The following is a 23,237-nucleotide window of genomic DNA, read 5'->3' on the forward strand; positions in this document are numbered from 1 at the left end:
AAAATGTGTTTATAGAGAAGTGCTTGCCAAAAGCATCTTGAAATCATCTCTATTTTCTTGCTATTTAAAAACAAAACATAAAAATGTAAAATTATATACAATTACAAAAATAAAGAATTTGATATTTTAAAGGGCAAAATGTAAGAGTTCCAAACAAGTCATAAAAGCATTATTTTACTATATATAATGACATAAACAGTTACTTTTCATTCTGTGTCAGTGTTTATTCACTTTATATTCAATATATATATTCATGGGTATGATATGATGTAATTTTTTAATTTGCTAACACATCATGCTTTTTTTTCTTAAATTAAAAGTTTGACAAATATAAAGCGTGCATCACTTGTGAAACAAGAAAAAAGTAGAATTTTGCCTTCATATGCTATACATTATGGTGCAATAAAGTTGATTTTATAACACAATCTTTAATAATATTTATTACTCTAAAACAATATGCTTTACCTAAAATCAGTCCTATGTAACACCCCAAGAATGACAAAATCGTTCAAATAGTTCCCAAGGGAGTTGATAAAATCATATATTACTGTGAAAGGGTTAAAAACAAAAAAAAAGTTGAAAATGTTGAGGTAATGTTTAAGAATGCTGGGATTTGCAGTCGCAGCTGGGTTATCATCTAGATGGTCTTCCCGGAAGAGTGACAGAACTTCTCTGAGTTTCCGTTTTCTTATCTGTAAAACTGGGATGACACGCATGTCTTAAGAGCTGTTTTAGGGGTTAAACCGGATTATACTTGTAAATGTACAGAACCTGTCCCTGGGTAAGCCCTTAATAAGTGTTAGCTAGCTTTCCCCCGCTGAGGTAAGAAAGAAGGTGGATAAAGAGGAAGGATTTTCCACTAGTGGCCACACATCTTGCTGCGTTAAGGAAAAATCCAGAGGGTACCAGACATCCTTGCTGGATACGTACACCACTTTGTCGTCGAGTGGCACAGATTCTACTCACAAACTACACTCTTTCCGTCTTTCGTCCAAACACATCACCCCTAAGGTGCAGGGCACTCTGCCTTCTGCATCCGTTCTTGCCCCTGCTCCCACTCCCAGCTTCCCACTCCCAGTCTCTCTTTCCTCCCCGCCCCGCCCAAAGATCATGGCTTCCCGCCCCCCGCCCCATCCCCTTTCTGTTTCTAACTTTCCCGCCCCAGTTAGCCCTTGGCCAATCGGGGATATGGGTGTCTCTTCTTTCCCGGCCTCTTGGAGATGTTACGAAAAGAAAGATCTCTGATTGGCTTTCCGGAGCCAAAGCCCGCCAATAGCAAGCAGGCTTTTTCGTTGCACACGGACAGCTAGTATTATCACTGATGATTGGCTGAAGTGGCCGAGCCTGGAAAATGGCTGCGAGCGCGTCTGTTGTGCCGGCGGCCGTGACGGCTGCCGTGGTGCCGGTCCTGTCAACGAGTGGCGATTTCTCAAATTTGCGGGAAATTAAAAAGCAGCTGCTCCTCATCGCTGGCCTTACCCGGGAGCGAGGCCTACTGCACAGTAGCAAATGGTGAGGTGTCGGGGTCGGAAGAGACAGGGCTTGGATGCTCGGCCTTGAGGGGCTTGGGGAGCTGATTCAGTTTGTGTGGGTGTTCCAGGTCCGCCGAGTTGGCCTTCTCCCTCCCGCCGTTGCCTCTGGCCGAGCTGCAGCCGCCGCCGCCTATTACGGAGGTAAGGGCTGCTTCACAGCGAGCGCTCCCCGTCACCCGAAGACGCACTCAGTGCCCTGTCCCTGGAAGGGAGCAGACTGCTTAAAGGAGTGTTTGAAGAGAGAATTCCAGCATTTAAGGAGCTGGAAGGGGCCGCGTAGCGCAGCGGTTAAGTGCGTACCTTCTGCTCCAGCAGCCCGGGATTCCCCGGCTGGGATCCCGGGTGCGGACATGGCACCGCTTGGCACGCCATGCTGTGGTTGGCATCCCACATATAAAGTAGAGGAAGATGGGCACAGATGTTAGCTCAGGGCCGGTCTTCCTCAGCAAAAAGAGGAGGATTGGCAGCAGGTGTTAGCTCAGGGCTAATCTTCCTCAAAGGAAAAAAAAAAGAGCTGGGTGTTTTAAGCGATTTTATCCGTGTGATTTTGTTGAGCTTTGAAAGATTTGGTGGTGCTCTTAAGCTGGAGAGAATTTGTAAACAGTCCTTGATTAAGAGTTCAGTCTTTTCGGTCTTGTAGCCCAACCCAGATGGTGTTCATAACGATGAGAAGAATGAAAGGTTTTGACACCAGTGCAAAACTGACTTTGGATTCAGATAGCTTTGGATTGAAATCTCAACCACACTGGTGACTTTTGGCAACTTAACCTCCTCAGCTACAGTTTCCTCATCGGTGAAATGCAGATAATAGTATTTACTTCATGAGGATATTGAGAGAATTAAATGAGATATGAGTATATTTTATGTATAAACTTTTTGGTATGTATGTTTACATAGTCTGTGTAGTTAGAATGATTTTCATCATAATTCACTTTTTCCTGAAAATGCCATTTCTTGATTCTCCCCTCCCCCACTTAACAAGAGAGGTCCGGCAGGTGGCATGGTGGTTAAGTTCACGAGCTCCACATCAGTGGCCTAGTTGGGATCCTTGGTGCGGGCATACACAGGGCTCATCAAGCCATGCTGTGGCGGCTTCCCATGTACAAAAAAAAAAAAAAAAAAGAGGAAGATTGGTACAAATGTTAGCTCAGGGCCAATCTTTCTCACCAAGAAAAAAAACCAAAACCAAAAGGTATAATGGTATACACCTCCGAAAGGTATAATGCAGTTGGGAAGGGGTGGGGGAAGAAATAAGCAAATGGTGTGTGGAAGGGCCACCAGAAGGGCCACCAGAATCCTAAGCTGAATGACCACATTTAAGACTTATTGATTCAATGAAGAAAATGCTGAATATATTTTGGGTCCAGTTTTGTGCTGGTAATATTTGGGGCAAGAAGGGTGAGGAAAATGAAATTATTAAAGTTTTTTTTTTTTTGAGGAAGATTAGCCCTGAGCTAACTACTGCCAGTCCTCCTCTTTTTTCTGTGGAAGCCTGGCCCTGAGCTAACATCCATGCCCATCTTCCTCCACTTTATATGTGGGATGCCTACGACAGCATGGCATGCCAAGCCGTGCATGTCCACACCCGGGATCCAAACCGGAGAACCTGGGGCCGCTGAGAAGTGGAATGTGGGAACTTAACCACTGTGCCACTCGGCGGGCCCCGAAATTATTAAAGTTTTAATTATCCTTAGAATTTGGGGGTTTGTCTGTTTTTAACTTAAATGTGCATCATTTCATTTTTTTACATACAGAATTTAGCAGTGTTCTATGCTTTTTGCAATACTAACGTCAAAACTTTTTTCAAGTATAGAAAGTATAAGTGGGGCCGCCCTGTGGCTGAGTGGTTAAGTTCCTGCATTCTGCTTTGGCGGCCCAGGGTTTTGCTGGTTCGGATCCTGGGCATGGACCTAGCACCGCTCATCAGGCCATGCTCAGGCTGCGTCCCACATAGCACAACCAGAGGCACTCACAACTAGAATATACAACTATATACTGAAAAGCTTTGGGGAGAAGAAGAAAAGGAAAAAAGAAAAAGAAAGTATAAGTAATTGCACAGTATAGCATTTATCTAAGAATTGAAAAGCATGGAGAAGGAAGGGAATGTCAGACATTAATGCCAGATATTTTCCATAATTTTTCACTTTTTTCTCATATTAAATCTGTATTACTGGCTCCATTTTACAGATGAAGAAGTGAATACTCAGAAAAGCTAAGTAATTTCCCTACTAATGTCATGAAACCAGGAAATCAAGGAGTCAGAATTTGAATCCAGGTCCCTCACGCTACAGCCTGTGCAAGTTCCCACTACATTTGCAAAAATATTACAAGCCTCTGAGTGTGTTGGTTTAGTTTTTTAAATTTTTATTTTATTCCCCAATTTTTTATTTTGGAAAAATGTTTTGGAAAAAAGTTTTGACCTTACTACATAATAAAATAAATATATAAAAATCATATATTGCATATTAAAATACGTAAAATATATATTATATTTTTAAATATATTATGTTTTCTATATATGTTTGGTTTTTTGGAGGAGAAAAATAATTATTTTTTCATATATCTTGAAATTAATGAATATGCTTCTTGGATTTGAGGTTTTTTGTTCTGTTCCCAACCACTTACGTAAGCTTGTCTCTTTTCTAGGAGGATGCCCAGGATATGGATGCTTATACCCTGGCCAAGGCCTACTTTGACGTTAAAGAATATGATCGGGCAGCACATTTCCTGCATGGCTGCAATAGCAAGAAAGCCTATTTCTTGTACATGTATTCTAGATATCTGGTGAGGGCCTTTTGAGATGTCATTCTATCTTCAAGTGAAGCATCCCTATTTAGAGCCAAGTGGAAAAGTTCAGTGTTTTAAATAGTTCAACAATAGCCTACTTGGTGAATGTACTTTGTAAATACTTAACCATAATAAAGAAAATAGCATAAGTAAAGTAAAAAAAATGACAGTATGAAAGATAATAGTAAAAATATTGATGATAATTATTGACAGAGGTGTGGGGTAGTAGACCTGTTTTAGGAGTGAAAGTTCATACAACTGTTTTGGATATCAATTTTGGCAGATTATGTCAATGTGAAATACTATAACCAAACAATTCTACTCTAAGGAACTTAAGTTGTCCAGTAGAAATACTTTAATATGTGAAATAGGGATATATGTACAGGGCTGTTCATTGAAGTATTTTTTGTAATAGCCAAAAAATGTCAGTAACCCAACCATCCATTAGTCAAGAAATCTTTTGTTAATTCTTGCCTGTAGTATTCTTTACTATGATGTTGTAAAGTGATTTTCCACTCCAGCACCCTCTCCACATTTACTACTCACTACTTGGCATTCTGCTGTAAGCAAGAGCCTTACTTCTTCTCCATTTATGTATCTCTTATCAGTATGGACTCAAAGATTCCTATGTTTTTAATTGTTTATAATTTATTACTGTACTTAATTATTGTGGTGCTTAGATTATTCCAGATTTGGCCTGTGGGAGTCCCTGAATAGTTGTTTAAAATTAGTGACCAATAGTAGATGCCATTTTGGTTGGACTTGGGCCCTTTAGGTAGAAGCAGGCTGCTAGTTTTAGAACAGGTTTCAGAATAAACTGAAAAAAGATCTATTGATTTTCTCTTACAGTCTGGTGAAAAGAAAAAGGATGATGAAACAGTTGACAGCCTAGGTATGAATTTCTTTCTCTTACCTTTTGGACTAAAGCAGAGGTTGCAAACTCAAATGGCCTACAGGAGCCAGGCAAGTAATATAAATGTGTGGAGTAGACTGAGGAGGACTTTTGCAAATCGAAGAGCACAACTGGCCAGTTGTCACCCAGCTCCTCTGAGGGCTGCCTTATGGAATGTGGGCCTAGTGTTGTCAGGGCTTTCTTCCCTTGGCCCTACCTTGTTGCCTGCAACCTGAAACTGGAAATTTGGATTTTTAGTTGAGGCTTCTGATGTTTAAACATTGATAACTAATTCAAATTTTTAAAAACTTGTGTGGGCCTAACAAAATATGACTACAGACAAGTTATCAGTAGCAGTTTCTGGAATAAAGTAAATGGATTGTGTAAGATATCATTGTTTACTTGTAAATGTTTCCTGGAAGTTCCAGGTTTAGTAACTTTGGTTGATGCAAAGGCAGTCTCTAGGTCTATGAAATGAAGATCAGCTGTCTTCCCTTAGATCAGAGACTTTGTTTCTTTCCTAGGACCCCTGGAGAAAGGACAAGTGAAAAATGAGGCCCTTAGAGAATTGAGAGTGGAGCTCAGCAAAAAACACCAGGCTCGGGAACTTGATGGATTTGGCCTTTATCTGTAAGTGTTAAAGTAATTTGGAACTTTCTATAACATATTCTCCTGGGTAGAAGGAAGGTATTATAAAGCATTAACTTTTCCTGTGATTGTTTCCTTCTTTCCTAGTTATGGTGTGGTGCTTCGAAAACTGGACTTGGTGAAAGAGGCCATTGATGTGTTTGTGGAGGCTACTCATGTTTTGCCTTTGCACTGGGGAGCCTGGCTAGAACTCTGTAACTTGATTACAGACAAAGAGATGGTAAATTGAGATGAGCTATGTGAAAAACCTCCTGCTCCAGTCTTACATAATTCTGTAATAATGGGGTAGAGGGAGAAAGAGTTCTGCTAAACCTTTCATTATAGCTAGCTCTTTGCTCCTTCTCTAGTCTCTTTCACTGTTGGGATTTAGATCTTCATTTGAAGACTAATGTTTAGCTCTTGTTTGGTAGTTGCTGTTGGATTTGCATCCAGTTGTATTAGAATATCTTCACATATTCATGTTTTCACTTTCAGGTTTTACTGTAACTTGTTTTATAGACTAAATGCTATTATAGTTTCTCTCCTAATTCCAAAGATGCTATAGGAAAGGTTTCTCTGATATTAAAGATTGTCTTAAAAACCTTTTTAAGGTCTCTTCTGAGCTGTCATAGGACTCTGTAAAGATTTAGTGATTTGTTAATTAATGAAATGATGTATATGAAATTGCTTTATAAACTGCAATCATTTTGTTAGTCATTATTAGAGGATATTGTCTATAGAGTTTATTTTGCTGTTCTTCAATAGTTAATGGAAATGATAGCATCCTTTTGTTGGCTCTAAAGAACCAAAGCCTGGTTGATTTCCCCCAGTAATGATACATGCTACTAAATCTGTCTGAAATCTTAATCTTTGTTTACTTGTATTCACCATCTCTAACTGCCTGCTAGACTTTCATTGAAAGTTTGTTTTATCTCTAAATTCAAAATATACAAAACCAAATTTCTCATCTTGCCTACCAAATTCTCTTTCTTCCTCCAAACTAGATAGACTCTCGTTAGCATCACTGTTTCTCAAGACACCAGTGTTGATGCCTCAGAGTCATATTTGTCTCTTCCCTTTCCCTTATCTCCCTTATCTAGTCAGTTGTCAGACGTTGCTGTGGTTTCTTTCTTGTGTGTATCTCTCTCTCTTGGTTTCCTTTGCCATTGTGGTTATCATCTCAAATTTGGATTACTTATAAGTAATAAATACTTTATATCTAGCTTTCCTGTTTTTACACTCCCATTTCCAAGCCATCCTGCATACTGTTTCTAAACTTATTCTTAAAAACCCATGTCACCATATCATTCTCTTGCCAAAAATTGGAGTGGTTTCCTATTGCATCCCGTTTCCTGTTGCGCCATAGGACCCACCTTACCAGTTCAGCCTTATTTTTCCGCTACTTCCCAGCACATAGCCTCCCCTCAAACTAGGCTAGTTTTGTCATCCTATTCACCAACATTCATCATGACTGTTTTTCCTCTGTTTATGTTGTTGCTCTTACCTAGAATGTTGTCTTTTTTCTCTTCCTCTTCCTTTTTTCTGTTCTAGTCGACCCATCCTCCAAGACTCACCTCAAATCCTTTCTTTTCTTTGAAGCCTTCCCCAACTAGGTCATTCCTCCCTGTTGTGCTTGTAGTTCCTATTCACTTAATTGAGCTTCCCTGTGTTGGTTATTAGGTGCTCTAATAAAATTTTGGTAATAAACTTCTTTAGACAATAAAGATAGTTCCTTGATGTTCGTTTGGGAGAGAGGTTAAAGTATATTAAGTGTGTCCCTCTCTCTCCTGCTGCCAGCTGAAGTTCCTGTCTTTGCCAGACACCTGGATGAAAGAGTTTTTTCTGGCTCATATATACACAGAATTGCAGTTGATAGAGGAGGCGCTGCAAAAGTATCAGAATCTCATTGATGTGGGCTTCTCTAAGAGCTCATATATTGTTTCCCAAATTGCAGTTGCCTATCACAATATCAGAGGTGAGTGAATAAGGACAATGAAATACCATCAAACCCTGAAAGTGGCACTGTGTTGTATTCTAAACTCTGTATCTTCTTTCTGCAGATATCGACAAAGCCCTCTCTATTTTTAATGAGCTAAGGAAACAAGACCCTTACAGGATTGAAAATATGGACACATTCTCCAACCTTCTTTATGTCAGGGTGAGCTACTTCTTTTGCTTGAACTTGATTAAGCTCTTTTGTGCTTTAATCTCCTGGTTTGGATTGTCACCCAGTTGCATTAGCTACAAGAAAAATAATTTAGGGGGTTTGTTTTTCATGCTTAGAGCATCTTTCTTGCCTCTTCCAGAGCATGAAATCTGAGTTGAGTTATCTGGCTCACAACCTCTGTGAAATTGATAAATATCGTGTAGAAACATGCTGTGTGATTGGTAAGAGTCACTTCTTTTTTTCTTTTAAGATTTATCTTGGGTCTAGTTGAGTGACCTAGTGGTTAAGTTCAGCATGCTCCACTTCAGTGGCCAGGTTCATGGGTTTGGATCCCGGGTGCAGACCTACATCACACATCAAGCCATGCTGTGGCGGCGACCCACATACAAAATAGAGGAAAGATTGGCACAGATGTTAGCTCAGGGCCATTCTCCCTTGCAAAAGAAAAAAACGATTTATCTTTATGGCAAGAAATACACATGTAAAAATAACAATATAAAATTGTCAAAGGTAACAAAATTATATGTGATAAAATGTAAAAGCTCACTGTAATCCCATCCCCGAGATTCTTTGCTGAACCTGACTCCAGAATATTTTTCTGTGCGAATACTAAAAATGTGTGGGTGTGTACATGTGTATGTGTACTGTTTGCTTGCAAAGCTTATATCATTATACGTACTGCTTTGTAACTTCCTTTTCTTTAACTTAACAATATATTTTTTCCATCTCTTCATGTTAGTACATCTAGATTTGTATTTTTTTCTCCACTTTTTAAATTTCTTTTATTTTTTAAAAAATTTTTTATTGAGTTAATGATAGGTTACAACCTTGTGAAATTTCAGTTGTACCTTATTGTCTGTCAGTCGTGTTGTAGGGTGCAACCCTTCACCCTTTGTGCCCACCCCCCACCCCCCCTTTCCCCTGGTAGCCACTAATCTGTTCTCTTTGTCCACATATTTAAATTCCTCATATGAGTGGGGTCATACAGAGATTGTCCTTCTGTATCTGGCTTATTTCACTTAACATAATTCCCTCAAGGGCCGTCCATGTTGTTGCAAATGGGACAATTTTCTTCTTTTTTACGGCTGAGTAGTATTCCATTGTATATATATACACCGCATCTTCTTTATCCAGTTATCTGTTGATGGGCACTTAGGTTGCTTGCACGTCTTGGCTATTGTAAATAATGCTGCAGTGAACATTGGGGTGCATGGGACTTTTGGAATTGCTGACTTCAAGCTCTTTGGATAGATACCCAGTAGTGGGATGGCTGGATTGTATGGTAGTTCTATTTTTAATTTTTTGAGGAATCTCCATACTGTTTTCCATAGTGGCTGCACCAGTTTGCATTCCCACCAGCAGTGTATGAGGGTTCCTTTTTCTCCACAACCTCTCCAACATTTGTTACTATTTGTTTTACGTATTTTTGTCATTCTAATGGGTGTAAGGTGATATCTTAGTGTAGTTTTGATTTGTATTTCCCTGATGATCAGCGATGATGAACATCTTTTCACGTACCTGTTGGCCATCCATATATCTTCTTTGGGGAAATGTCTGTTCATGACTCCTGTCCATTTTTGATTAGGTTGTTTAATTTTTTGTTGTTGAGTTGTGTGAATTCTTTATATATTATGGATATTAAGCCTTTGTCGGATATATTACTTGCAAATATTTTTTCCCAGTTAGGGGGTTGTTTTTTTGTTTCAATCCTGTTTTCCCTTGCCTTGAAGAAGCTCTTTAGTCTGATGAAGTCCCATTTGTTTATTCTTTCTGTTGTTTCCCTTGTCTGAGAAGACATGGTGTCTGAAAAGATCCTTTTAATACTGATGTCAAAGAGTGTACATTTTCTTCTAGAAGCCTTATGGTTTCAGGTCTCAGCTTTAGGTCTTTGATCCATTTTGAGTCTATTTTGGTGAATGGTGAAAAAGAATGGTCAATTTTCATTCTTTTACATGTGGCATTCCAGTTTTCCCAGCACCATTTGTTGAAAAGACTTTCTTTTCTCCATTGTATGCCCTCAGCTCCTGTGTCGAAGATTAGCTGTCCATAGATGTGTGGTTTTATTTCTGGGCTTTCACTTCTGTTCCATTGATCTGTGCACCTGTTTTTGTACCAGTACCATGCTGTTTTGATTACTGTAGCTTTGTAGTATGTTTTGAAGTCAGGGATCGTGATGTCTCCAGCTGTGTTCTTTTTTCTCAGGATTGCTTTAGCAATTCGGGGTCTTTTGTTGCCCCATATGAATTTTAGGATTCTTTGTTCTATTTCTGTAAAGAATGTCATTGGGATTCTGATTGGGATGGTGTTGAATCTGTAGATTGCTTTAGGTAGAATGGACATTTTAACTATGTTTATTCTTCCACTCCATGTGCATGGAATGTCTTTCCATCTCTTTTTGTCGTCATCCATTTCTTTCAGAAAAGCCTTGTAATTTTCATTGTATAGGTCTTTGTCTTCCTTAGTTAAATTCACCCCGAGGTATTTTATTCTTTTTGTTGCGATTGGGTATGGTATTGTGTTCTTGAGTTCTTTTTCCGTTAGTTCGTTATTAGAGTATAGAAATGCTACTGATTTCTGTAAATTGATTTTATACCTTGCAACTTTGCTGTAGTTGTTGATTACTTCTATAAGTTTTCCAATGGATTCTTTGCGGTTTTCTACATGTAAGATCATGTTGTCTGCAAACAGCAAGAGTTTCACTTCTTCCCTCCCTATTTGGATTCCTTTTATTCCTTTTTCTGCCTGATTGCTCTGGCCAGGACCTCCAGTACTGTGTTAAATAAGAGTGGTTATAGAGGGCATCCTTGTCTCGTGCCTGTTCTCAGGGGGATGGCGTTCAGTTTTTGCCCATTGAGTATGATGTTTGCTGTGGGTTTGTCATATGTGGCCTTTATTATGTTGAGGTAGTTCCTTTCTATCCCCATTTTGTTCAGAGTTTTTATCATAAATGGCTGTTGGATCTTGTCAAATGCTTTCTCTGCATCTATTGAGATGATCATGTGGTTTTTATACCTCAGTTTGTTGTGGTGTATCACGTTGATTGATTTGCGGATGTTGAACCATCCCTGTCTCCCTGGTATGAATCCCACTTGATCATGATGTATGATCCTTTTGATGAATTGCTGTATTCGAGTTGCCAAAATTTTGTTGAGAATTTTTGCATCTATGTTCATCAGTGATATTGGCCTGTAGTTCTCCTTTTTCGTGCTGTCCTTGTCAGGCTTTGGTATCAGCGTGATGTTGGCCTCGTAGAATGTGTTAGGAAGTGTTCCATCCTCCCTAATTTTTTGGAATAGCTTGAAAAGGATAGGTATTAAATCCTCTCTGAAAGTTTGGTAGAATTCCCCAGGAAAGCCATCTGGTCCTGGGGTTTTATTCTTTGGGATGCTTTTGATTGCTGTTTCAATCTCTTTCCTTGTGATTGGTCTGTTCAAATTGTCTGCTTCTTCTTGAGTGAGCTTTGGGAGATTGTAGGAGTCCAAGAATTTATCCATTTCCTCTAGGTTATCCATTTTGCTGGCATATAGTTTTTTGTAGTATTCTCTTATAATCTGTTGTATTTCTGCAGAGTCTGTTGTTATTCTTCTTCTTTCATTTCTCAGTTTGTTTATTTGAGCTTTCTCTCTTTTTTTCTTTGTAAGTCTGGCTAGGGGTTTGTCAATTTTATTTATCTTCTCAAAGAACCAGCTCTTTGTTTCATTGATCCTTTCTACTGCCTTTTTTGTTTCAATAGCATTTATTTCTGCTCTGATTTTTATTATTTCTCTCCTTCTGCTGACTTTGGGCTTTGTTTGTTCTCCTTTCTCTAATTCAGTTAGGTGTAGTTTAAGTTTGCTGATTTGGGATTTTTCTTGTTTATTAAGATGTGCCTGAATTGCCATGAATTTTCCTCTTAATATAGCTTTTGCTGCATCCCATATGAGTTGATATGGCCTGTTATCATTTTCATTTGTCTCCAGGTATTTTTTGATTTCTTCTGTAATTTCTTCAGTGATCCATTGTTTGTTCAATAGCATATTGTTTAGTCTCCACATCCTTGTGCCTTTCTCAGCTTTTTTCTTGTAATTAATTTCTAGCTTCATGGCATTATGATTGGAGAAGATGCTTGTTATTATTTCAATTTTTTTAAATTTGTAGAGGCTTGCCTTGTTTCCCAACATATGGTCTATCCTTGAGAATGTTCCATGCGTGCTTGAGAAGAATGTGTATTCTGCTGTTTTTGGATGGAGTGTTCTATATATGTCTATTAAGTCCAACTGTTTTAGCTTTTCGTTTAGCTCCACTGTTTCTTTGTTGATTTTCTGTCTGGATGATCTGTCCATTGATGTGAGTGGGGTGTTGAGGTCCCCTACTATTATTGTGTTATTTTTGATATCTTCTTTTAGGTTTGTTAATAGTTGCTTTATGAACTTTGGTGCTCCTGTGTTGGGTGCATAGATATTTATAAGCGTTATTTCTTCTTGATGAAGTGTCCCTTTGATCATTATGTATTGGCCCTCTATGTCTCTCTTTACCTGCCTTGTCTTGGAGTCTGTTTTGTCTGATAGAAGTATTGCGACACCCGCTTTATTTTGTTTGCTATTAGCTTGGAGGATTGTCTTCCACCCCTTCACTCTGAGGCTGTGTTTGTTCTTGGAGCTGAGGTGTGTTTCCTGGAGGCAACAAGTTGTTGGATCTTGTTCTTTAATCCATTTTGCCACTCTGTGTCTTTTTATTGGAGAGTTCACTCCGTTTACATTGAGGGTGAGTATTGATGCATGAGGGCTTAATGCTGTCATTCTGTTGCTCGTTTTCCGGTTTTCCTGTGTTTCCTTTGTTTCTTGTCCTGTGTGTTTTAGCCTACCCATTGACTTCTGCATTTTCTTATGCTGGATTTCTTTGGTTTTTCCTTATTTATGTTTTGTGTCTCTGTTCTGTTTTTTAGTTTAGTGGCTACCCTGAAGTTTGTATTCAGAATCTCGTGTATAACGTAGTTCATTTTCTGGTGGTTTCTTACTTCCTTAGCCTAGACTGTTTCAGTCCCTTTCCTCCTCCCCTCCTAAATTATTATTTTCATCTCTTATTCCAACTTGTGTTGTGAGTTTGTGGTTAGGGTGATAAGATTGTCTTTGCTTTCGTGATTTCCTTCCCTTTATCCTAATGCTATAGTTGAATATTTGCTATCCTATTCAGATTCTATCTATTTGTCTCCCTACTCTGTGTTTTGTGACCCCTTACTCCCTTTTTTCTTTTTGCAGGTATGAGAGCCTTCTTGAGGATTTCTTGTAGTGGAGGTCTTGTGACTGCAAAGTCCCTTAGCTTTTGTTTGTCTGGAAAAGATTTAATTTCTCCCTCATATCTGAAGGATATTTTTGCTGGATAGAGTATTCTTGGCTGAAGATTTTTATCCTTTAAAGTTTTGAATATGTCACTCCAGTCTCTCCTAGCTTGTAAGATTTCTGTAGAGAAATCCGCTGAAATTCTGATGGGGGTTCCTTTGTAGGTTATTTTCTTCTGCCTTGATGCTCTGAGTATTCTTTCTTTGTTGTTCATTTTTGCCATTTTTACTGCTATATGCCTTGCAGTAGGTCTTTTTACATTGACAAATCTAGGAGATCTGAAAGCTTCCTCCACACACATTTCTCTCTCAATCCCTAGATTTGGGAAGTTCTCTTCTATTATTTGGTTGAGCACACTTTCTGCTCCATTTGCCTTTTCCACACCCTCAGGAATTCTGATGATTCTCAAGTTGCATTTTGTCATTGAGTCAGCTATTTCTCTGAGATTTTTCTTCAGTTTTTTTAATTCTTAGTTCTCTTCCTCTGTCTGGAGCCATTCAGCCTGTCTATCTTCGATTATGCCAATTTGCTCCTCTGTGGTGTCTACACAGGCATGTAGGGAATCCGTATTCTGTTTTATCTGATCCATTGTATTTTTCATCTCTAGTATTTCTAATTGATTCTTCTTATAATTTCAATCTCTTTTGTGAAGTAACTCCAGAACTCGTTGACTTGTTTCTCTATATTTCCCTTTGCCTCATTGAATATTTTGATAATAGCTATTTTGAACTCATTGTCACTTAATTTACCCATTTCTAAACCCTCAGGACCTACTTCTGTATTTTTATTGTTTTCCTTTTGGACTGGAGCTTTTATAAATTGCTGGATGGTAGAGGAGCGGTTTTTGCACATGATGCTATTATTCGGTTGCAGCCTGTCGCCACTAGATGGGGGTCGAGAGCCTTGTGTTCTGAGCCCTCCGCCTTCAGCCACGATGGTGGCGCCCAGCGTGGGTTGAGGGGGGAGGGGCACTTTCACTTACGCAGACCTAGATTGGATCAGCTCTCACTCTCTGGTCTCCCGGGGCCCTGGCTTGCTGGGGTTCCCCCACTGAAAGCTTTCCCCCTTTAGAGGGTTTCCACTGCACCCGTGGTGGGAGTCCTGGATCACCCCGGATGCGTGGCCTCTCCCCTGCTCCTTCCCTCAGCCACGGCAGCGATCCCAGTCTCTAGGGGAGGGAGCAAAGTTCTCTCCTACCCTGTTCCAGCTCCTCCCAGGGCGCCTCCAGCCTCTCTGTCTTCCGTCGTTTGGCTGCTATGGGTCTCTGACGCTTTCTGTTATTAGGATTTTTCTTTTTGGTTGGAAAGCAGATGCTCTTTTTGGTTGTAATTTGGAGGGGAGAGAGTCTCCAGTGAGCTCATGCTGCCGTGTTGCTGACGTCTGTAGATTTGTATTATTTTTGATGGCTATTTAGTATTCTATTATATAGATGTGCCATCATTTTTAATCGTTTTGTATTATATAAGTTGTAGCCAATGTTTGTTAATATAAAAATTGTTTTAGGAAACGTCTTTGTATGTGTGCATTTATTTTTGCATGTTTATGCAACTCTGTGTATGTAATAAGTTCCTAGCAATGAAAGGCTGGATCAAAAGTATGTATATTTTAAACCTTAATGTTACTGAAATGTTTGTTAGAATGTCCAGTCGTATGAAAAGAGATGAGAGTTCCTATTTCTCTTCATCAAGGAATCTCACTTTGGGCACTATTGATATTTTAGGCTGATTTTTTTTTTTTGTGAGGGCTGTCCTGTGTTAGCAGTATCCCTGGCCTCTACCAGCTAGCTGCCAGTAACCCCCTGCCCCAGTTGTGACAACCAAAATTGTGCAGATATTGCCAAATAACTTCTTGGAATCAGAATCATCCCTGGTTGAGAACCACAGCCCTATGTACTTGGTTATACTAGTGTGGCCTGATAATCAGTTGACATTGACAGATGAATGGCTACTCCTGGAAAAAAGTAAGCTTGGTTGATTGTGATGGAAAGCCTAGGTTCCCTAGGAGGGAGATACCATTCCTGTGTCTTTGGTGACACTCCATTGAGATCATACCTTCGTACCTATCTAGGTCAAGATGTTGTTAATAAATAGATAGAACTTCTCTTCACCAAACATTCAATAAATATTTCCACTCCTTGAAGAAGTTGTGGTCTAGTATGGGAAAGAAACATTTAAAAAACATAGTAAGTCCTGTGAGAACATAGGTAAGTTTAGAAACAAATGGTCTTCAATATCAGAGCGCTATGAATAAGGTATAACATCCATTAAGGTGAGGGTGAAACTTCAGTTTGTTCAGAAAACATCTTTTGAGCATCTTCTGAATTCCAGACACTGTGCTTTGTATTACAGGACCTACCCTAGTTGCTTATTGAGGTAGACCAATGAAAACAACTATACTATAGTGGATTGAGTGTGATGATTGAGGTAAACATAGGATGCTAAGAAAGTATGTAGGAAAGGTATTTAATCCAGTCTGAGATTAGGGAAGGCTTCTTGAGAAGGCGATGCTTGAAGAATGGGCAGGAGTGAGTTTGATAAGGGAGGAGGACGATTGACTTGGGAATGGCATTGCAGAGGCATTGCAAAGGCATTGATGTGTAAAACAAACATTGTGCTTGAAATAGTTCAGTGTTCTGGAGCATGGTGTGGGAGATGAGAATGTACACAATGGGACCAGATCTTGAAGAGCCTCTTATGCCTTGCTGAAAGTTTGGATTTTATTCTTTTTTTTTTCTTTGAAGATTGGCACCTGGGCTATCAACTGTTGCCAATTTTTTTCTGCTTTGTCTCCCCAAAGCCCCCCTGTACACAGTTGTATATCTTGGTTGCACTTGGTTGTGGGATGTGGGACGCTGCCTCAACGTGGCCTGACGAGCGGTGCCATGTCCCTGCCCAGGATCTGAACCCTGGGCCGCTGCAGCGGAGCGCGCAAACTTAACCACTCGGCCATGGAGGCGGCCCCCAGATTTTATTCTTAAAGTAGTAGGAACCTTCTAAAGGATTTTAAAACAGAGAGTGATGAAAGTTTTCAGATTTTCATTTTCAAATGATGACTGGAGACATTGTGCTGGGAGGATTAGAAAAAGGGCAAGACTAGAGTCAGGGAGACAAGCTAGGAGGCTTTTGTGGTAATCCAGCTGAGGGATGATGAGATCCTGAGCTGAGGTATTGGCAGAAGGAATGGAGAGAGACAATTGGACTTATTCAGGAAGTAGAACAAACAGAAATTGGTGACTGGGTAACCAGTTTGATAACAGTACCCTTTACATGAAGAAAGGAAATAGAGGTAGGGGAGATAATGAACAGTTCTTTTTTTAAAGCCAATTAAAATCAAAGGACACATACATATGAAGAGTAATGATTTAGGAGTTTGGTTTTTTAAATAATTGTTTGAGGTGAACTCCTTAATAAACTGTTTTTTGAATTCTTAGTAAACTTTTGTTGAATTCAGCACAACTACCTTAAAAACTAAGAATAAGGAGCATTAGATATGACAAAGAATAATAACTTCAGCTTTTACATTATAGCTGAAGTGAAAGGAGAAAGAAGGATGGAGAGAAGAAAAGAAACTAAGGATGTGAGAGAGCATGAAACAACTTAAGAATAGAGTGATGGCAAGGATCTCCTACTTGTTTGGTCCTTGCTTCTGCGTTTATGTCTTGATGTGCATTGATTGTTTCCTTCTGCATCTTTTCTGAAGTCACAATCTCTGAGAGGCAGCATTTGTTTGTGTATCTATATATCTCTATATATCTTGGTTCTGCTGCTAACTAGCTGTGTGACCTTGGACCTAACCTCTTTCTGCTATAGTTTCCTCATCCATAAAGGGTAATAACAGTAGAACCTTCTCTCATATAGTTGTTGTGAGGATTAAATAAATTAATACATACAAAGCACCTAGAACGTGTAAGTTCCCCAGCACATTGTAATCATTCAGTACATTTTAGCTGTTCCAACTGGTCAGAAGATTTTCAGAACTTGCCTGTTCTGACTTCCTTAACATCTCCTTTGTCATCCTGACTCCTTTAGTAGCTAGGGCTTATACCCTTGCTACCACTACCCCACTTCTCCTATTCAATTACAAAAGTTAACCTTTGGACACTCTGCCTAGAGTCTGCTTGCTCTTCTGTGTATGCATCTGAGCCAGTGGCAGAAGTAAAGATATCCTGGTGTAGGACAGAGCCCTCCATCTTTTTTTCCACGTGAACGTGAACTTGAATTTGAACTTAAATGATCAGGTACAGGGTGTGGTTGTTATAAATGATTTCTCCTGAATCAAACTAACAGCTGAATCTAGACAGATAAAAAAAAAACAAAACATGAATGGAGGCTTTGTTACTTTTTACCAACATGGAAACATATAACTTCTCTGCAATTTGCTTTTTCCACTTGACAGTATATCATGATCTTTGCAAGTTAGTATATATACATCTAAATCCACCTTTTTGTCTAGTTTATTTATGCACATACAATTTATACATAGAGGAGATTTTTTAAAGTGCAGGGTTTTTTTTCCTTGCTGCACCCTTCCCCCTTTAAAATACTTGTGTTAGCATGCTCCATACCACATAAAAATATATACATGCATATGCAAGATTTATTGCGTTGTTTGCTCTGCAAAAATGGAATTGTATTATATAAATTTCTCTGCATTTTACTTTTCTCATTCAGTAATACCTCTTGAAAAATCCATCAAAGTCTTAGTATAGCTCTAATTCATTCTTTTTTAAAAAACAGTTTTATTGAGGTATAATTTACATATCATAAAATTTACCCACTTTAAGCTTACAGTTCAATGGGATTGTTTTTTTCCCTTGCTTTTTTCTCCCCAAATCCCCCCAGTACATAGTTGTATATTTTAGCTGTGGGTCCTTCTAGTTGTGGCAACAACGGGATTTTATAAATTTATACAGTGTGTAATCATAGCTATAGCCATAATCCAGTTTAGAACACTCCATCATCCCCAAAAGTTCCTTTGGGTCTATTTGCAGTCATTTCTATTCCCATCTCCCAGCAGGCACAGATCTGTCTTCTATCTCTATAGTTTTGCCTTTTTCACCCCAAATCCCCTAAGTACATAGTTGTATATTTTAGTTGTGGGTCTTTCTAGTTGTGGTATGTGGGACGCAGCCTCAACGGGGACTAATGAGTAGTGCATGTCCATGCCCAGGATCCGAACTGATGAAACCCTGGGCCGCTGAAGCAGAGTGCGTGAACTTTACTACTTGGCCATGGGACCAGCCTAGAAATTTCATATAAATGGAATCTTGCAATATTTAATCTTATTGTCTGACTTCTTTCATTTAGGTGTTTTTGAGGTTCATGCATGTTATAGTATGTATCAATAGTTCTTTCCTCTTTATTGTTGAGTGGTATTCTCTTGTTTGGATATATACCACATTTTGTTCATCCATTTACCAGTTGACATCAGACAGATGGCTTTTATACCCTTTCTTCAAATAAATTCTTTCACAGAGTCCTAATATCTTTCACTTGCTCTTTTCAAGACCAATGATAATAGAACTGCTTTGATTCTTGTGAGAGAGGGGAGCTCAGAGCTCTGCCTTTTTAATCCTTGAGGTACCTCTTTAGAAACCTAGGAATATGGTTGGAAAACAACTGATTTAAAGCATATTCTAGAAATTTCCTACCTTTTATTAAGAAAATATGTGTACAAATGCTATATCCAGATGAAATAAAATGAAGAAAAACTTGCAGTGTTAGAGAACACTTTTAATTTTATACCAGAATGTGTGATAGATGCAGTATATTTCCCAGGGGAATGATGATATTCCCCTTATGTACAGTTTGGCTTTTCTGCAAGGACTTTGGGGGAATGGGATATGGTTTCATGCCCATTCTGTGGAATCCTGTCCATTTTAGTGGACCTTTATTTTTTACCTTTCTAGTTACTCATATTTGTTTTTTGTTTTTCAATCAGGCAATTATTATAGTTTGCGTTCTCAGCATGAGAAAGCAGCCTTATATTTCCAGAGAGCTCTGAAATTGAATCCTCGGTATCTTGGGGCCTGGACACTGATGGGACATGAGTACATGGAGATGAAGAACACATCTGCTGCTATTCAGGCTTATAGGTGAGCTTCTAGTTGGAGGGTGAGGTGGAGCAGATTGCTGTGATGTTAGGAGCCTCTATTGAGTCTGCAAGTCGTTAACCTTGATTTTGCCCTCTTACCCATCTCTCAGACATGCCATTGAGGTCAATAAGCGGGACTATAGAGCCTGGTATGGCCTTGGGCAGACTTATGAAATCCTTAAGATGCCGTTTTACTGCCTTTATTATTATAGACGGGCTCACCAGCTTCGGTAAGTCTGGCCACTTGACAATGTGTTTGTTGTGGGAAGGGCTGATGCTTTTCCTTCTCTTTTCTTTTCTTTTTTTTGGTAAGGAAGATTGGCCCTGAGCTAACATCTATTGCCAATCCTCCTCTTTTTGCTTGAGGAAGATTGTCCCTGTGCTAACATCTGTGCCAGTCCTCCTCTATTTTTTTTTGTATGTGGGATGCCACCACAGCATGGCTTGATGAGTGGTGTGTAGGTCCGTGCCCCAGATCTGAACCTGTGAACCCTGGGACGCCAAAGTGGAGCATGCAAACGTAACCACTACGCCACTGGACGGCCCCTTCTTTCTCTTTTGATCACTACTGAAAAATCACAGTGAATGGTTTTGGCTCTTAGAGATCTGAGTTTAAACTTGCCATATGTTCTTTGCTAGTTTTTATGTAGTGTATTCTAGTAATGGGTTATAATTGTGAACACAAAATAATATAGTTATAAGAAGCATTGGATTAAAAACCAGTCCTTGCATAGATTTGAAATAGTGATGGTGGTGGTTCCTCAAGGGAGGACTGACTTTAGGTACCTGTAAAATCTTTGCTCAGATTGCCTGTTCCTCTTCTCTCAGGCCAAATGATTCTCGTATGCTGGTTGCTTTAGGAGAATGTTATGAAAAACTCAATCAACTAGTGGAAGCCAAAAAGGTACCTGAAATTGGGTTCTGGAGAATTTGAGTGGAAATCTGCTGTTTGGATGAAGGGTGGGACTATCTGTGCTCAATTTTCCTTCACTCTGATCTATTTACATAGGAAAGTGTGTATATTTATAGGTGCATAGTCTAAAAAGCAAAGTGAGGCTGACCTCATCATTGGGAATGTCAATATGTAGCTTGGACCTATCAGATGTAGTAAAAAATGCCTTGCACTCTGCAAGTCTGAACTTCTGGGAAGCTTGTAGGGCCAGAGCCTTTATGTGATTAGTCATGGCACATGGGGCAGTGGTCAAAGTGACCAGTTTATTTTTTTGACAGTGTTATTGGAGAGCTTACGCTGTGGGAGATGTGGAGAAAATGGCCCTGGTGAAACTGGCAAAGTGAGTGAAAGGAGTGAAATGCTATTGGTATTTCTGTTGGCTTCTCTGCTATGGTGGGTCCTGCATGCACTGGAGCCTCCCATCCCTCTTACATGAGTGTGGGGTAGGAACAGGGTGTATGGATACTTGTCTGGAAATTTAGCCATCTTGACTAGAGAGAATGCCACTTCTCTTTGAAGGGGGAAGTACTTTCCTATTAGGCAAAGGATCAAGAATGAATTGAAAGAAATGAAATGAAATTTTCATGTCAGAGCAGTCTAGGAAAACTACTTTAAGTACTGATCTCCTGATAAGGCTCAGGAAAATAAGAAATAACTCAGAAATAATAGGCAAAGAGGTTCTTAAATGTAGTTTCATTCCTGCCAGTTCTTTTCTGGATTCTTAGAAAAAATATGAATTGCTTAGTACCTTTTTAAAATCTCACTCAGGGTATTATCAGAGAATTTTTGCAAAGTTGTATTATCCAGCTTAGATGTTTATTGACCCTCCCTCCATCACCAGTAGTAGAGTAATGATTCTAAGCTTTGATGAAGTAACCATCACATCTGGGCACTAATACTGTCCTGGGTCCCAGTGTGCCATGTATGTCACAATTTTACTTGTCTATGTATTGTCATTTTTTGGTCTTAATTGTGGGCTTTTCCTTTTTCTCACTAGTTTGCTTTGAGATCTGATTTGTACTTAAAGACCAATTTCTTTTGTAGGCTTCATGAACAGTTGACTGAATCAGAACAGGCTGCCCAATGTTACATCAAATATATCCAAGATATCTATTCCTGTGGGGTATGTGTCACGAGCATGAGAATTGGGTTGTTGATCTTATTCTTATCATCTCAGTTATTCCTGCTTTCCCTATCTAGGAGATAGTGGAACACTTGGAGGAGAGCACTGCTTTCCGCTATTTGGCCCAGTACTATTTTAAGTGCAAGCTGTGGGATGAAGCTTCAACTTGTGCCCAAAAGTGTTGTGCATTCAATGATGTGAGTATCAGTTCTTTAATAAAGGGTTTGGATTTTAGGCTCAAACATATGATCTTTACCATGATGTGTGGGTGGAAAGTGAATAAGAAGGTGAGACGAAAAACTACCTTGATCTGTGGAACTTACATATCAGTGTTTTAGAACCTGTTTTTGAGAGTATCCTTGGACATATTTTGAAACAGTTGCCTGACTTTGTTTCAGACTCGGGAAGAAGGTAAGGCCTTACTCCGGCAAATCCTACAGCTTCGGAACCAAGGCGAGACTCCCTCCACTGAGATGCCTGCTCCTTTCTTCCTCCCTGTTTCACTGTCTGCTAACAACACTCCCACACGCAGAGTTTCTCCACTCAACCTTTCTTCAGTCACACCATAGTTGGCTACCTTCAAGCCATCACATTGCCAGACCCATACCTCCATGTAAAGAATGGCACACCTGTTCTTCCAAGGACCTTAGTGCTTTTTGGTTGTACAGATGGAAACAGCTCCTTGGGGACAGTTTACAGAATCATCTTCAGGGCAGACTGACAGAAGAATCCTGGGAGGAACAGACATTTTCTTTTGCCAGTTAGAAGCACTTCCATCTCTCTTCTGTTCAGAGAGTGGCTGCCAATCTTTGCCTTCTTCCCATACCTTCCCTCCCCCCCACAAGAAAAAAATCCCTTTAACAGCACTTTAGTACAGGCAAGGCTACAGGAACAAATGTTTACTGCTGCTGGGACTGGGAGATTTCTTTAGAGAGGCAAGAAAGGGAGAGAAGTCTGCCACTCTACCTTCTGCTGGCAGTAGGGGCACTGGATACCCTAGGAAGGTCAGGGCACTGGATAGACATGACCTCTTCATTCTTGGATTTGCTGGGCATGACTATTCTGTTGTCAGAGATTAGGTTTAAATGGAGTGAAGCTATATATTCTTACTCTAGGGAAACATTCTTCTAAAACATAGTTTTGAGGAGTCTCTGAGAAGCTTTCAAATTGGAAGTAACTTAATAGAGTTGAATAAAAGAAGGGCAAAAAGAATCCCACTGAGCATGGAATTGCTGATAGCCCCTACTGAGGGCCAAAGATGTCTATAGTGTTAGCTATATCCCTACTAAAGCAAAGCAAGAAGACAGGATTACAGATAATGTCATGGACATTTGGGAGTGATAACTTATGACTGTACAGACAAGAATAAACTCCAAGCTGGTCTGTTTTAATAAATATTTTTGATGTAATTGGTTTTTTCTCCTCTATTTCCAACAGAATGTTGTTTTTCCAGCCTTCACCTGATTAGACAAGGTAAAGGGAATCACTCTTGGAGGGTTTCAGGCCTTGAATACAGGCCTGTATTCAGTAGGAGTTAATATGCTATGACTAAATGTCTGCTACAATGAATTTGTGCGGTAGGTGCTATGAAGTATTCTGAGCTCAGGGCCCAGCCCTTTTATGCTTGTTTCCAGAAAAAGTTTCTTACCCATTCACCTTCTAATGTATGATACTTCATTTTATATTAAGGAAGGTTTAGAATATCTAATGTCCCTTGAATTCATTTCTTATCAAGTTTTCTTAGGT

General features: G+C 39.5%; 1 protein-coding gene across 1 annotated transcript; it reads left to right on the top strand.

Annotated features, from left to right (window-relative positions):
• Nucleotides 1-1,317: 1,317 nt before the first annotated feature.
• On the top strand, nucleotides 1,318-22,900 carry CDC23 (cell division cycle 23). Its single transcript, XM_014853810.3, has 16 exons — nucleotides 1,318-1,512; nucleotides 1,601-1,673; nucleotides 4,179-4,316; nucleotides 5,169-5,211; nucleotides 5,736-5,841; nucleotides 5,947-6,079; nucleotides 7,636-7,813; nucleotides 7,899-7,996; nucleotides 8,145-8,226; nucleotides 19,264-19,417; nucleotides 19,527-19,646; nucleotides 20,245-20,320; nucleotides 20,647-20,708; nucleotides 21,413-21,491; nucleotides 21,569-21,688; nucleotides 21,890-22,900. Exons 1-16 carry the CDS (start codon nucleotides 1,352-1,354, stop codon nucleotides 22,058-22,060), a joined length of 1,794 nt encoding a protein of 597 aa, XP_014709296.1. The 5' UTR covers nucleotides 1,318-1,351; the 3' UTR covers nucleotides 22,061-22,900.
• Nucleotides 22,901-23,237: the final 337 nt, after the last annotated feature.

The sequence above is a fragment of the Equus asinus genome, chromosome 9 (assembly GCF_041296235.1).
Source record: "Equus asinus isolate D_3611 breed Donkey chromosome 9, EquAss-T2T_v2, whole genome shotgun sequence".
NCBI classification, from domain to species: domain Eukaryota; kingdom Metazoa; phylum Chordata; class Mammalia; order Perissodactyla; family Equidae; genus Equus; species Equus asinus.

What these genes read in the sequence shown, in the direction of transcription:
- CDC23 (XM_014853810.3), top strand. Translation starts at nt 1,352, where the DNA reads ATGGCTGCGAGCGCGTCTGTTGTGCCGGCGGCCGTGACGGCTGCCGTG. An exon ending in ACATGTATTCTAGATATCTG is followed by an intron (nt 4,317 to 5,168) that starts GTGAGGGCCTTT and finishes TTTCTCTTACAG; the next exon opens with TCTGGTGAAAAGAAAAAGGA. An exon ending in TGATTACAGACAAAGAGATG is followed by an intron (nt 6,080 to 7,635) that starts GTAAATTGAGAT and finishes TCCTGCTGCCAG; the next exon opens with CTGAAGTTCCTGTCTTTGCC.